Source organism: Phaseolus vulgaris, chromosome 6 (assembly GCF_000499845.2).
Source record: "Phaseolus vulgaris cultivar G19833 chromosome 6, P. vulgaris v2.0, whole genome shotgun sequence".
NCBI classification, from domain to species: Eukaryota; Viridiplantae; Streptophyta; class Magnoliopsida; order Fabales; family Fabaceae; genus Phaseolus; species Phaseolus vulgaris.
This window is the reverse complement of record NC_023754.2, coordinates 26,077,929-26,093,183: the sequence shown is the minus strand read 5'-3', so window position 1 is coordinate 26,093,183 and position 15,255 is coordinate 26,077,929. Positions and strand designations below refer to the sequence as shown.

General features: G+C 32.7%; 2 protein-coding genes across 8 annotated transcripts; both read right to left on the bottom strand.

Annotated features, from left to right (window-relative positions):
* Positions 1-490: 490 nt before the first annotated feature.
* Positions 491-6,179, bottom strand: LOC137832299 (protein ABCI12, chloroplastic). Of its 3 annotated transcripts, none has more exons than XM_068640380.1 (8): positions 5,461-6,179; positions 4,147-4,263; positions 3,482-3,718; positions 3,168-3,332; positions 2,189-2,264; positions 1,415-1,479; positions 816-988; positions 491-735 (listed from the first exon to the last, which is right to left on the bottom strand). In XM_068640380.1, the coding sequence occupies exons 1-7, from the start codon at positions 5,776-5,778 to the stop codon at positions 836-838; spliced, it is 1,131 nt and encodes a 376-aa protein (XP_068496481.1). In that variant the 5' UTR covers positions 5,779-6,179; the 3' UTR covers positions 491-735; positions 816-835. The 3 variants fall into 3 exon arrangements, with proteins under 3 accessions (XP_068496481.1, XP_068496480.1, XP_068496482.1); XM_068640379.1 differs by having other exon boundaries at positions 491-729; positions 5,461-6,112; XM_068640381.1 differs by having other exon boundaries at positions 491-714; positions 5,461-6,112.
* Positions 6,180-7,638: 1,459 nt separating this feature from the next.
* On the bottom strand, positions 7,639-13,937 carry LOC137832298 (glutamine synthetase leaf isozyme, chloroplastic). 5 transcript variants are annotated; one of them, XM_068640377.1, is made up of 14 exons: positions 13,594-13,937; positions 11,833-12,093; positions 11,253-11,292; positions 11,044-11,147; positions 10,907-10,955; positions 10,705-10,811; positions 10,090-10,177; positions 9,730-9,858; positions 9,571-9,645; positions 8,936-8,989; positions 8,827-8,864; positions 8,589-8,748; positions 8,424-8,484; positions 7,639-7,950 (listed from the first exon to the last, which is right to left on the bottom strand). In XM_068640377.1, the coding sequence occupies exons 2-14, from the start codon at positions 12,075-12,077 to the stop codon at positions 7,811-7,813; spliced, it is 1,290 nt and encodes a 429-aa protein (XP_068496478.1). In that variant the 5' UTR covers positions 12,078-12,093; positions 13,594-13,937; the 3' UTR covers positions 7,639-7,810. The 5 variants fall into 5 exon arrangements, 3 of the variants coding, with proteins under 3 accessions (XP_068496478.1, XP_068496479.1, XP_068496477.1); XM_068640378.1 differs by having other exon boundaries at positions 11,833-12,088; XM_068640376.1 differs by lacking the exon at positions 13,594-13,937 and adding an exon at positions 13,359-13,576 and having other exon boundaries at positions 11,833-12,088.
* Between the last annotated feature and the right edge of the window lie 1,318 nt (positions 13,938-15,255).

The window sequence follows — 15,255 nt, the reverse complement described above, 5'->3', positions numbered from 1 at the left end:
TATCTTATACTCAATTTTAAAATTATATTTTAGAATATATTTTATACCCAATTCAAAACTACACTCTAGAATATATATTTTGATACATTTCTAAATTATAAAATCTAAAATTCCTTTTTGGAATAACACATTCCCAAAAAATATTCTCAATTTCATAATTTATAATAAGTTCTGAATATATTATGGCAATGAGACATTAATCATATCTATACTGAGAGTAAGAGAAAAAAAGTATGAAAATAGAAAATGAAATAACATCAGATTAATGCACTGGACTCCCTAAGTAAATCACTTTTTCCATTTTAAACTGTCAACTGACCTAGAGTTTATATTTTCGCGGTCTATCGAGATAAATTTCGACTTTAATTAAATTGAGTTTAATGTATACATTAATTTGTGACAGTTCCCTTATAGAAAATTTTATAAAAGATGTTTTTTAACTTGTAGAAAGATTATTTCATATTTCCTTTTTAATTTCTTCTAGAAATGCTTATAAAATAATTTAGCCCATTGATATTATGAGTCATGCATGAGAAAATACTGCTTGAACCTTTACAAAAAGCTTTGAATTGAAACAAACTGGTAAGGAAGAATGTGATCCATCAAAATCTTATAAAACATAACAAAACCATCCACACTTTCCTCAGTTCATCTTTCCATCTTTTCCAGTGTGTCGTAAGGTCCCTTTTTCCAATCTTATGAAATCCCCTTGCCCTTGAACATACACACCTAACACTAAATTTTCACATCAAACAGAAAGATGACAAATTAACTGAATGATGAAAACACGTAACATCATTACAGAATGCTCTTACCGATGGAGTGGCATATATTGTTAGACAAGGTAGTACTCAGACATGAGAGCCACTCCTATGATAACTGTCAAGAACAGCAAGCATATAGCATCTGCAATCCCAAAAGATGATTCTGACAAAAAGTAAATTTTATGACTGCTACTGTCCCCTTTAAAACCTCTCACTATCATAGCCTGCGGAATTTTATGTTAAACTATCAGAACAGAACCTTCGATTTGTTTATGATGAATACAACCATAACAACCGATTAATGTGAACAAGTCAGCTTATAAGATGTCCAGGGAAATTGAGTACGGTAACATGCTAGACTAATTTAATAAAAGTAAATATTTTCTGAACTCAGCATTGTTCATGAAATCAACATATAGTTCAAACTATCAAATAAACGAAAGAACACATTTCTAACTGTTTCTCTTTTCATATATGGGAACTGAAAGTAACAGTAAGCTTGAATCTGAAAAACCTTCAAAATGGTTTACAAATTTGGAACAAAATCATCTGATTATTTAACAGATCAAGCATGAGTTGCAAATATGATAAAGTTGAAGAATTTAAAAGAAACCTAGACAAAGCAGAAGACTATGTAAATTTAAGATAACCTGAGAAATTTGCTCTGCATGGTTGAAAATATTTTTGAAGATGCGCCGGAAGTAATTAAAAAAAACTGCAAAGTCATATAAGGGAAACAAAAAAATCAATGACAATGAAGAAATATCTTCAAGTAAAAGCTTTAAGTCTAATGTAAACCCATTAAACATTACACTAATTAAGAATAGTTAGTCCATTGCAGAACTAAGTTTCCAGTACTAACTATCTACCGCATAATATAATATCCTAATTATACTGCATGCAAAAAAAAAATCCTAACTTCTTTTCATTCTTTGTCATTTAGAAGGAGGTACACATACCTGTTAGCATTACAGATGAAGAAAGTTAAATGTGATTATTATACTGGCATTCGTTATAGTGTTCAGGATCAGACAGATGTGATATAAGGTAACTATGGCAATTCATGTATCAGTCAATACTGTCACTTTATTATAACAAACTGTTGGAACAAATGTAATAGATAACAATATGAGTATAAGGTCCATGCCACATAACATGAAAATGTAAGTGTTATTGGAAGAAATGTAAGTGTAGTTCATGAATAGCATAGCTAAAGATGGCGATTACCAGTCTAATAATCAACCTTATAATCGATATACTCCGAACAAATGTGTTAGGATAAGCACTTCGTTGTATCAACTTCTAAAGCCTAGACTACACATCAAACAGTACTTATACTCCTGTTTGGAATGTATATTCCACTAGGGTGTAAAATGTGATGCTCAACCAATGTATATTCCATAATTTTTGCAGTATTAACTTACTATCAATGGTCTCCATAACAGTCAGCTGCTTCCAATTTATCCTACGGGATACAATCCCCAAAGCAATGTTCCGGACCTGCAACAAAACAGTATGATATTATGGATTTTAATGAGTACAGAAAAAGGAAAATGAATGGATTAAGCTTAACAGTTGAATTGGATTATAACTGTCGATTGAAGTTGTTGAGGAAATGCCTAATTTTACTTCCACTTGTTAAAGGATTTTTATTGATTCACATATTTACTACTATTATCTACTTGTGTGTTGTACTTGGCTAATATCTAGGCCTACCTTCCCACTATATTATCTTAAACTGCTAATATTATCTTTGCTAAATCTAATACAATCATGAGTAACGACTGAAAATTTTATTAAACAAGACATTGTCTCCTTCCTGTTTGGATGTACTCCAAAATTGTATAAATCAGGAAGATATCTTTTACCACACTGTTTACTTTCCCATAGTATATCCTTAAGTTTGATCTCTCCGTGTTTTTTATGGCACCTCCCAATACCCAAAGGCTCTAACTCTTCTGAATTGACAAGATACCCCTTTCTTTCACATCTACTGTCTTATTTCTCTAATTATCTCAGCCCCACCTAACTAATATAACAGATTGAAAACTAACAGCTACCTAACAGTTTTCTAATTCGTTATTCATAAACAAATGCAACATCCAAAACCCTAATTTCTTGCAACAAGATGCAGTGTTTATTACACTGATTTAAACCAAATCACACACGCTAGTTAACAATCATCAACACTAGTTAAAACAACAACAAAAAAGACTTCATCAGTAACCAGCAATATCTATCGGAACAACCACCACACCTCATGTGCCTATGCATGGTCGTTTTAGTAATCATGGAAGCATATAACTTTGAAACAATTAAAACAAGCTGTATATTTATCAAATTCAGATGAAAACTATATTTATCAAATTCATAGGTTGTATGTAAAATCCCCTAATCTCCTACCTCATCAAAAACGAGACTGATAAACCTCAATGACAGTAAAAGTGTAAGCACAATTTCTGACACAGAAACACCTATGTATTTCAGAGGGAGCAGAAACCATCGCAATGCAAACGCTAGTTGTTCGGGGGTTGTAGTTGTGAGGCAGAGACTTGCACTTTGAAATACCTACCAAAGAAATGCAGAACAAATTCTCAGAAAGAATCATAAAATTTCTGTTGTTTTAGGAAGCTTACAAGATATGGTAATAGTTCTATTAAATGTCCAAAGACATCAGTAAATGAAAAGAAATAGCAGATATACAGAGAGCAACTTACAGTAAAAGTCAAACATGCAACAGTGCTTGCTACAGATAGGCCTTTTCGGGTAAAGGTTAATGGACCTAACTTTGTAATTGTATATGCATAACCTGTTAAAGATACAGGAAGATTAGGAAGCCCCATCATTGCAGGTGGTGGTGTTCTCAACTGAACAAGTGCAGGTACACCATCTGAACCCAGCCCCAATGTTATGAATAATAATCCTGATAGCAAATAAACTCTTCCAAGTTGATCCTACAAATGAAATTATCAGGAAATTTCTCCAATCAACATATCATTCAAGAAAAAACAACAACTGAATAAATAGCCAACAACCAAAAAGATTTGACACAACATAAAGGAAATCCAACTTATTTATGATATGGTGCGAGCTAGCTCAAATCATAGATAAGCATTAGGAATGAGAATGCGATGAGCTTAATTTTGAATAGAGGGAGAGGAAAAAGCAATTAACATGATGATTAAAAAAAATAGTCAACATCAAATGAAACACAATGCAAAGCTTTAAGTGACAAATCAAACACCATTGAATGATTAATCGCAACAGCCCCCTAATTAATGATCAAGAACCTACTATAATTAAGCAATGTGAACAATCCATCTATATATGAATATGATCCCACTTCCTGTGTTAGATAAATCAAAGATTAACAATTATTTACCTTCCAAGCATTTCTCGGTAGAACCCACATTGAAAGCAAAGTCAGGTATATCACTAATCCAAATCGCATAACTATGTGAGACCTTGCAGGTAGAACAACCAGAGCTAAAAGCCATACCTGTGAAATCAGACTGATTGGTCACAAAAAACACATAAACCAAGTAACCAAAACAAACAACTCAAACATTTTTCCACCTACACAATCAATATATTAACAACATTGAAATATCCACCGCAATTTATAGCTGATAAGATCTCTGACGTTAAACACCAGAAAGTGAAAGTACTCAAACATGTATCAAAAGCAACGTCACTACCAGTAAAATATGTTCACAGCAGTCCAATTCCATAGCTGATCAATAAGCAAATGGCGTTTTAGAATTGGAAAAAAACACAAAATCGGCTCACCCAATGATTTATTCTTATGTTTTATTTACCGGTTTGTTGTTGCATTTCTCTTTATCAAGGACAATCGCAAAGTAGAGTCAGCAGAAGCCAACCAAAGCCCAGGTTACATGAACAGACTTGGTACACATTTGAATGCATTTTGCAAACTGAGTTTTCAAAAGCAACCTTGGTATTGCTTTTAATTGAAACTTGACAGTGTGCAAACAAACTTGTAAGAAAAACCAAACATATCATTAAAGTGAGTTTATTGAAAAATCTTGAGCTAGCAGAGGCCAAATAGGAAAGCAAACATAGCCTTAAAATATTTTATATTATGCAGAATACACTCTCACTAAACTCTCTTGGCTCACACATTGAATTCACCAATTTCTGTGCTAAAATGATGATGATTTTATCAAAAGTTTATTTATTTTTTAATTTGTCACGACTTGGGGTTACTCAATTTCATATTACAGAAAATAAAATCCCTATTTCATTTTCACACTCTTGTACAAAAAAAATACTCTAAACCCAAAACTAAAAGACTCCACAGTGAATACCTACTAAGGAATAAATTATCAATTTAGTCCCTAAGTATGACATTTTCTCCTGAATAGTTCTTCAAAACTAATGAAATTATATAAGTAGTCTCTAAAATATTTAATATCTATCAATTTAGTTCCTCGGTTGATTATTTATACAAGAGACTAATTTGAAGAATTTTGCAATACTTAAGAAACTCTGCGACATGATTACTGGTATTGTAGAGACTACTTATATAATTTTATAATTATAAGGACTATGCGACAAAGAGGATGAAGACCAAATTGTTCGTTTATTCCTGAATAATCAAAACTTAGCAGAGAACATAGCACAAGTTTTAAGTGGCGAAAGATAAAAAACCATAAATTGATATTACATGACTGACCAATTTAACTCGAGGGTCGACAGAGTGAAGAAACGTGGTGGGGTACGCAACAAACTGGCCAATGGGACTGGCGGTGGCGCCGGCGATCAACCTGAAAACTTTGTCGGCGGCGAAAGATCCCACGGGGACCCACTGGGACCAATTTGCTGCCTGAGCATTTCCATCACCCTTTGAAGCGCTTGCTCTGACTCTGAGTCTCACCTTCCTGACCAAAAGGGTTTGCTTCGGCGTGAGGTTTGCGGAAAGGCGTTTTGGGAAAAGCACGGAACTTGGTGGCGCGAGAGAGACCGAAATGAAGGTGGCATGGTTACAGTTCATGGGTGGGTAAGATGAGAGGCAATTCGGTTTTGAATTGCCTCACAGAATCGGTGACTTTGCTGCAATCTCCGTGGTGTTGTAATCATGCGATGTTTCAGAATTTGGTCCAGTGGTTGAAAGATCGATAACAAGTTAGCTATGGGTAGCACTCTCTTCTTCGTCTTCACTGTAATTACAGACTTTCTTATTATCATCTAACTCGGAGGAATTAACAAATAATTTTTAATATTTTTTGCTTTCTTTTTTCTCCCAAAACAATCTTATTTCGAGAACATTTTTTCTGCCAGATTAACTTTTTTTCTATTAAACTCAACCTAGTAATTTGAAGAAAAATACACAGATCTTGGAAAACTTAACCTATTTAGAATCAATGAATTACATAAGAAAATTTTAACAATGACATGGGACCAAGCTAAGATTTCCACCATTTTTCTTCTTTTGAACATGATAGCAGTGGAAAGAAATTAAAATATTTTAGCCTCTCTAATATATCATTTTAATCTAATATAAAAATTGATAAATATATATATGACAAAACAGATAAATTTCATTATTATTTTGTATATATTTATATATTTTTAAATATTAGTTAGTTAATTAATATTTTCAATTGTATTAATTAAGAATATTTTTTTTATATGTTAAATTATTAAATTATAATTAATAGTTGATATATAATTGGTAGGTTTTCATGATTTAAAATGCAATTTTATTGTATGTTTACATTTTTTAATAACATAATACAAAATTGTAATGTTAAATTATAATTATTTTATTTTATTTTAATAAAGATTTGTAATATTTACATATATGATATAAAATATACAAATGCATTATTAGATAATGAGATTGGCAGGATAAAATATCATCCCCTCTAGTAATATTATCTGATGTATCATCACTACTGAGGAAAACCTTGACACCAGACACTAAAATAGTACAAACTCTGTTATGAATTTCTCACTGTTATTAGCGGTGACAGTTCATTCTCTCTGTTTGGCCTACTATAATCTCTTGTTTAGTACTGTGTAAATTATTATTAGTTTTGGTAATACTGAAGACATGTTACTTCTCCACACGCAAATGAATATATAATCTCACAGACACATGATAATACCATAACAAATATATTCATATAAAAGATAATTGGATCCTGGTAGATGAGTTGGACAGTATAATACAGCAGAACAAGAAAACGATCAACAATGGCTTGATTCCTTCTTGATTGAAGAATAACAAGATATAGATAGATAAGGAGGAAAAAACACCAACCAACAGAAAACGGTTATACAGGTGGAAACTAACTATAACTTACAGAAGCTAACTATAGTCAAGCCGACACACTTTTTCTTTAAAAATCTAGCACGGTTTGTTAATTGATACCGACCAATTCATTCAATTTCTTATGTATGTCGCTTGTACGTGTACACTTCATACGTCTTCGTTATCAACTAATCTGATTTGTTTTTACTGATAAATATTGTGAATGTGTGGATAATATAATATCACTGATATGTAGCTCACAAGACAGGCTCACTGACAATGACACGGTTCTTTTCCATCACCCATTAACATGCGCACACAAAGGATGGTTTGTAATTTCTCCCACCATTTTCCGGTTTTACTAATGAAAGGGTCAATAAATCTTTCACACAATGTCTTGTTAATGTTCCATGTTCTTTACAAGGTTCTCAATATTTTAATTGAGCTAAGTCTTCCCTCCGAAGAAACAGTTGTAATGTGAGAAAAATTGAACGACTTCAATTCTGATCTATACAAGCTCAGTTATTTCTAAGCAAAGAAATTATGTGGGAACGCTGAATGTTACTAAGCATAAATGAAAATTTGTCCTGAAGCAGATAGTACCAACCAAACTTCTGATATTACGATGTGCATTTCATATGACAACCAATATAACTGGGCATGGTAACCTCTTTGGTCCAAACAAGTAATGATGTAAAAGGAAAGTGCGAGAGCTTTCAAGCTCCTTACAAACTACAGGCTCCGTCCAGAATGCCATCAATCAATAAATTTAGACCTTCAATGCTAACTTCTGAGCTGCAAGAGCTTCAGCCTCCAGAGTTGGCTCCCACAATAGTGTACTCTCTGCAAGTAAAGATGTCACGACATATGGATCCATGTTTGAAGCAGGGCGCCTGTCCTCCAAGTAACCTATGATCAAGAGGATTGGTAAGGTTAATAACTCATCTACAGTAATGTTTGACAATTTTAGATATTGTATAACTTTGGTATTATTTTGGTGGTATAATAAAATATTTGGAACAGAAAAAGAAAGGAATAAACATTGACAATTTGCTAAGAGAACACGTGAATTAGGAAAGAAAGACATGAGATTTTGCAACACGTGAAGGAGAACAATAAAATTAGAAAAATGGGACCAAAGGGACACAGCAAGAATATCCAAATCAATAAGCCTAATAGTAAGCTGAAGTTGTTGCATTGGCAATTAGCAATTATTCAAAAGTCAAATAAGATACTAAAGAATTTCAGATATCAACTTCAGCACAAGCACAACTAACTAAAGAAGTCAGATAATAATCCCAAATTACAAGTCTAAACGTTTGTATATCTATTTCATCTAATGCCAGTAAACAGTGACCATAAAATTGTTGTAAATGACCTACCTTTGCCATTCTTCTCGGTGTCTCTTCCCACACGGATTGAGCAACCACGATTGGCAACTCCCTGCACGTTCAATTTTATTAGTATCTTTCACACAAGAAGAAAAACTTTATACTTGATTATCGTGTCCTTAACAATAATAGGTATTGGCAATTTTGAAAACATACCCAAGAAAATGTGTTAATGCTTGCTGTCTCATGCTTTCCTGTCAACCTTCTTTCATTTCCTTCTCCATATGCACTAATGTGCTCTTTGTGGCGAAGTGATAGATTCAAAATTGCCTTCTTTATTACCTCAAAGCCTCCATCTTCCCTCATGCTCTTTGTACTAACAGGCAAATGTGTTTTACTAACTTAGTAATTTAGTAAATAAAAAAGACACATGCAAAGAAGCATAGGCAAAAACCTGTAATTGGTGTGGCATCCTGCACCATTCCAGTCACCCTATGTTCACCAAAACAATTAGTACAATTAAGATAGGATAACCGATACTGCCAATTAGAGCATTACGGTACCTCTATTGGTTTTGGATCAAGAGAGAGCACAACACCAGCTTGTTCAGTAATTCTCTGTCAGGTCATACCAAAAATGTAATATTTTTAATTAGAAGATACAAAATTGGACAAGGGACAAGAGAATAAGCTCAAAGTATTGTTTACAGGGGACAATCAATAATTTTCAGTTACAAGCAGTGGCATGAACCTTTCACCTGCCATCAAACTTATTCTTAAAGAATGCTAAAGACTTCAGAGATCTAAAGAATTGTACAAAAATATAGATGGAAATTTATAATAATTCAGGGTTTTCTTTGACCTTACTTATCTGCCTTTAAAAGAAGATTTATGGGCAGTAATTGTCCATTGAATATAATGAATAACTACAAGCACAAGGAGCAATTCTCAGGTAAGCAAACAAATAATGACAACGTATCAAGCCTCGCGCAAAGAGTCACTTCTTACAATTCACCTGGACATGAACAAGAATCACACAAAAGCCAAAACCTTTGACATTATATTGAACCAAAAACCTCCACAGAATTAAGATACTGCGCTAAGACATTCTTTAGGAATTGGTTCTTTCAAGAGTTTAACCTTTCTGTGTCAAATAGTCCAACAGTGTGTGTGTGTAAAGGTAGGCCAAAGTGAATTACCTCGAGGATGTACCTTGATGCCCAGATATGATCACCAGCCTCAATACCTACACTAGGACCAACTTGATACTCCCACTGCAATGTGTATAGAAGAAATAATGAGAAAAACTGATGTGACATTCATTGGATTTAAAACAAAGGGAAATGCAAGAGATGTACCTGCCCAGGCATAACCTCCCCGTTGGTGCCACTAATGTTAATTCCAGCAAATAAGCAAGCCTTGTAGTGAGCATCAGATATATCACGTCCAAATGACTTATCTGCCCCAGCACTGCAATAATAAGGACCCTGAAATATGAAAAAAATAAGTAAATCCTCGTTATGAAATTGACATATTGCATGGAGTAGGAGATCAGTGTGAGTAGCAGTCTCATAATATGTAAAAATGAACAAGTGGAACAACATACAAGTGAGAAAGACCCAAAAACTGAATTTCTTAAGGCCCTTGAAGAAACACATCCCCCACCCTAACCGGGAAATGTGAATAAAAGCCAAAAGAAATAAAAGAAGTGACATTACCTGAGGACCAGGATAGCCACCAACAGGCCAACCTAAAGGCCAGTTCACATTTGTTTGAAGTAAGGTGTACTCTTGTTCTATTCCAAACCTTTGAACAATCAACATACAACATTAGCACGTTTTCTATTAAGATTGTAATTCAAGACCAAAGTTCAGTTATCTTCTACAGTAAGTGTAATCAAACAAAGGAAAAAGATCAGTCATGATTTGGTTAGGCATCACAAGAAATATCAAACCTGTCAGAATTTTAGTTCCACTATTGCTCGTTAAGTCATTATCTATTTTTATTTTCGGTCATAAATCATCATACATAGAAGTTGTGCATATATCACAGTAATAAGTACCCAAACGCTTGGAAAACCCAATCTCAAAAGCTAGCTACAAAGGTTAGGCATCACAAGATATGAAATACTAAACAGGTCAGAGTTTTAATTGACATTATTACTCATTAAGTCATTATCTATCATATCACCCTATTCAATGTGGAACCTGGACAACCCATAATACCCAAGTACCTATCACAGTTATTCAACAATAGTTGGTATTAACACTGAACCAAGAATAAATAAATAAAGAAATTATTTTATGTGTAAAGATAAGAAGAATTATATATACCATGGAACTTCAGCAATGACCCTTGGGTTACTGAAAACTTCAGCAGCTCTGTGTCGCTTATTTGTAGGGATAGGTTCACCAGCAGGTGTGTAAGCATCACAAATGACCTTAGCAAAACAAATATCAAGTTAACTTGATAATATCTGTGTTTTAATTTCAATCAACATGTCATGAGACATCATTCAAGCATAACAGCCCTCACCAAAATATTGTTACCACCACGGAAAGGATCTTTGAAAATTGCCTGAGGACTGGGAGAATAAAAAACAGATTCAAATTAAGATTGCAATGTCGTAGAGTTAGCAAGATTAGTAAAAGGATGGGTGCCAAAATTCTTACTATAGGATTACTTCACTATCTTCACCGGGTGCCTGTCCAGTACTAGATCCATCATAGTTCCATTTAGGAAGCTCAGAGGGATGTTCAACAGGCTTTGATATTGTCTAAAAAATGAAGTATAGGGTTATCATGAGTATCATGAAATAATTCAAATGACAATGGTAACACTAATTCCTGTTATCCTGTTTATAACATTATAAGTAACATACTCTTGATTTACTGCGCACATCAATTCCTGTCCCCCCAATCCTGTTTCAAAATACAAAAAAAAAAAACAGTTTTAATTACCTGGCATTGTCACCCAGGAAATAGTTAGGATATCAACAAACTTCTCTATAAACATTTCTAAGAGACAAAAATGAAATAAGTTTCTCCATAAACTAAAATTAGTTTATGTATAAATTAAAAATTAACTTAAAAAGAAAATATACGAGAAAAAAGTTACAAATTAATTCATGCGTGAGCTAATTTTAATCTTTCTGATAAGTTTGTTTCATTTTGGCTGAATTATTGATTAATCCTTGAAATTTAGGATGAATTTGGTTTTGGAAAAAATCATTTTAATCTCTCAATTTCAGTGACTAAGAATGTTTTTTTTTCAACTTGAGGGACTAAATATTTCTTTAAAAAATTTAAAGACTAAATCCGGATTTCCCTCAAATTTTAGAGACTAAACATAATTAAGTCCTTAAATTTTCTTCTTTTTTTTTTGTATTAGAAGTACTTGTAGAGAAGTTTGTCCTTATATGCTATGAAGTATGATATTCAAAGGCAGAATAGAAAGAATACCAAATGTACTCAGCAATTATCTTGTCCGTGAATGGAGTGATATCCAAATTAAGTAGACCCTCCAGCCTGTTGATGGTGCTACCATCAGACTTAACTGCCAGCACTCTAAATTTAGCAGAACTGGTTTTCTTATTTTGTTTCATCAATAAAGAACTCCACGTGTTTGATGTAATGGGACTTGCATGGCGAGAGGATTTTGTGAATCTCATCTGCCATTGTGTAGAGGGAGCCAAAATCTGTGCCATGTTCTGCAGTTCTGCTCTGAAAATGAATGAAATTAGAATACATAATACAATTTTCTGTCTAATATTAAATAAAAATTATACTACACATAATTATAATTTAATGCATAATGTTTGTCAACTATTTTGCAACCACTGACAAATGATGACTAATGAAGCCAAACATAAAATCATTCTAATGTAAATGAATTAATCCTTCTTAAAACTAACTCCAGCGTGTGAAAAAAGGCAAAAATCATAAAAACTTCCCCTCCCAGAGGGAAAAGAATCAATGTTGGCTAGATATAATCATCGGGATAAAACAACAAAGAGCATTATAATCATTGTGATAAAACACCAAAGAGCATTATAATCTACAAAGTGACATTTATCTACATCAACCATACCCAATGACTACTTAAGATCATACTGAAAATTAAACAAATTCTAATTTAGAAACATGACAGTCCAAACTGAGTCACCGTCACACTCTATAAGATGCAAATTGCATAATATCAGATTAAATGCTCTCAGATATGAATTAAATATGTTTATCTAACCATCATAGAAGAGAGTATAATTGACTAAGAATTTGCTTTGGAGTTCAGACTTAGATCAACATTTAGCCATCGTTACCACACAACCAAACTTAGTCTTTAATCAAATCCCGAATACCCTCTGAACCATTATAGTGGCCCCTCTTTCCCTGCTACTTTACCTTGTTCTTGTAGCACATTTTAGCTTCTTCTCCCTTTCACACGCACTAAACATGTAAATGGGAGCATTTATATTAGACCTAAAAAGAAACGTGAATAATCCTAAACTATAGGCTAGTTTAAGAAACCACAATATGGGAATTAAAACTTCCCCGCTTTGGTAGTGTATAATATGAAAATTCAATTTGCTTGAATTGAAAATGGCACCCTTTTTAATCGTTAGAAGTCATACATACAATGACGAAAAAGTGAGTTAGGCTGATAAATAAAGTCACGTGTGAAATAAAGACAACAAGTTATTCACTACCCAAGTTCATAGACATGTGAAACAACAATTTGAAGCAACCCCCTGTAAACCAGGTCTGCAAAAAGCATCACCAAATAATAAAACAAGCCACTCCTTTTTATTCTATATTTTCTTCGTTTATAACATAAGAAGCATTATAATTACTTGACCAAAACAAAATTTGTGATTTGATGAAAGAGCAGTAGAGATCACATTCTGCAGTTGTTAAGCACTCACCAAACCTGGCTTTTCAAGCCTCATACATTTTCATTATTTACAAAAAAAAAAATACTGTAAACTTACCCTTTGAAGTGAAAAAACAATAATAAAAAAAATGGTGATGGGAATGGGATGATGAGTGAAACTTTACTAAGGGATTATTCCACAGCATAAAAGCCCGTGATCACTGTATCAAAAAGCTAGCATGAACAAAAACAGATTCACAGCCACAGAGAAAATAAATAATACTAAAAATGTGACCCTTTACGCTTTTGCCCCTCAGAAAAGAGTTTGAACACAATGACACAGAGAAACTCACCAATACAGAGTAGAAAAAATGGGGAAAGGTTGGAACTTGGAAAGTGGGTTGAAGTGAGTCTGAGTGTGTCACCACCTGAGACACAGTGAGAAGAGCAGCTATAGTATATCAGAGTAGGAGAGACTGGTGTAAAATAGGGGTTGGTGGACACAAACTTTCTTGGCTTTTCTAAAACCGATAGGGGTGTGTTACGAGTGGATGAAATTTGTTTTTGGTCCCTTTAAGAGCATCAAGAGAACCTTGCTCTCCAAATGTTACAGATAAGGTTCTTCTCGGCTACCTTTTTTTCTTTCAACATATTATGCAAATACCTTTTTTTAAATCATAACATAACACATGTTGTCAAGGGAACTTTGTTTTCTGCTTGATTTATAGTAATCACAGTGATTAACAAATATTTTGCATTTGTCTCCTATAGCTTTTTTAGATCTTGGATTCACTTCTTCACCCCTGATATGGCAGTTCCAGTGTGGACTTTCTTATTTCTAATAGTTCTTATATTAATGGTATATCATAACTAAATTCAATTTGATTATTATAATAAGGGAACATTTTAGGTATTAAAAAACAACAAGAGTAACGAACGGGGTTAAGTACAAGAGGACAATGGATAACAATGTGACCAACCAAAACTTTAGGAAAAATGACATTTATAAATTTTCTTACATAATTAATTTAAATTTCACTATGTTTGTTTACATTAAATATTTAAGTATGTCTCAAATTTAAAGAATTTTTTTACTTGGAGAAATCAAAGTGAGAATTAAATTATATGTGTACTGTGAAACCATTTATGGAAGCATTCTACTATGATATAATAATTATTATAATAAGAGGTGGTTTTGTTTGGTGCATTGTCCCACTTTTGCCTAAGCATTGGAGAAATCTAGATTTTGTTGCGTTGGTCATGCTAGATTAAGTAACCATTTAAATCGCTATTCTGTCTTTTTCTGGAATAAAATATCACTTACAAGCACATCAAATTTTAAAAATTTGAATTAAAATATAGAAAGCGCGTTTTGCTTTCAAACGAGCGATTGGTAAATAAAATAAGTTTCTACTTTTGCTAAAAAATTGATCTCACTTCACCATATTCTATCCATTTCCTATGTGTTAGTAGAGTTTTGTTTATATCAAATTGACTATTTTATTTTTAATATAATAATTAAAATTTTATTTTAATATTATCATAAATAAATATTCAAACTAATATGATTATATTCATTGTTAATGTTAATTACAAATATCAATTTGGTGGGACAGAAAAAAAATCAGCTTAAAGTGGGTTGAAATTTAAGTAAAGTGGTGTAATTTTGAAAGTAGTTTACGAAAATGAATAATTTAAAATAAAACACGCATAATTTGAATAAATCATATTTATAAAAACGGCTTTAAAATAAAATAAAAAATTATATACATGGAACATGTTCAGTAGAAAAATATACAGCATAGTGACTGTTGCTAAAGTCTTGGATGAACTTCTTTTAATCTATTTACTTTTTAAGATTAAGATTTCCATGCAGATAACTCACTAATTATCAAAATGCAATTAATGTTGAACAAATACACGTGTTAAACCCTAAATCTAATCTAATACTAAAAAATAAAAATAAAATTTAGGATACATTACTTGAATGGATTGGAATAAACGTGGAAAAAAAG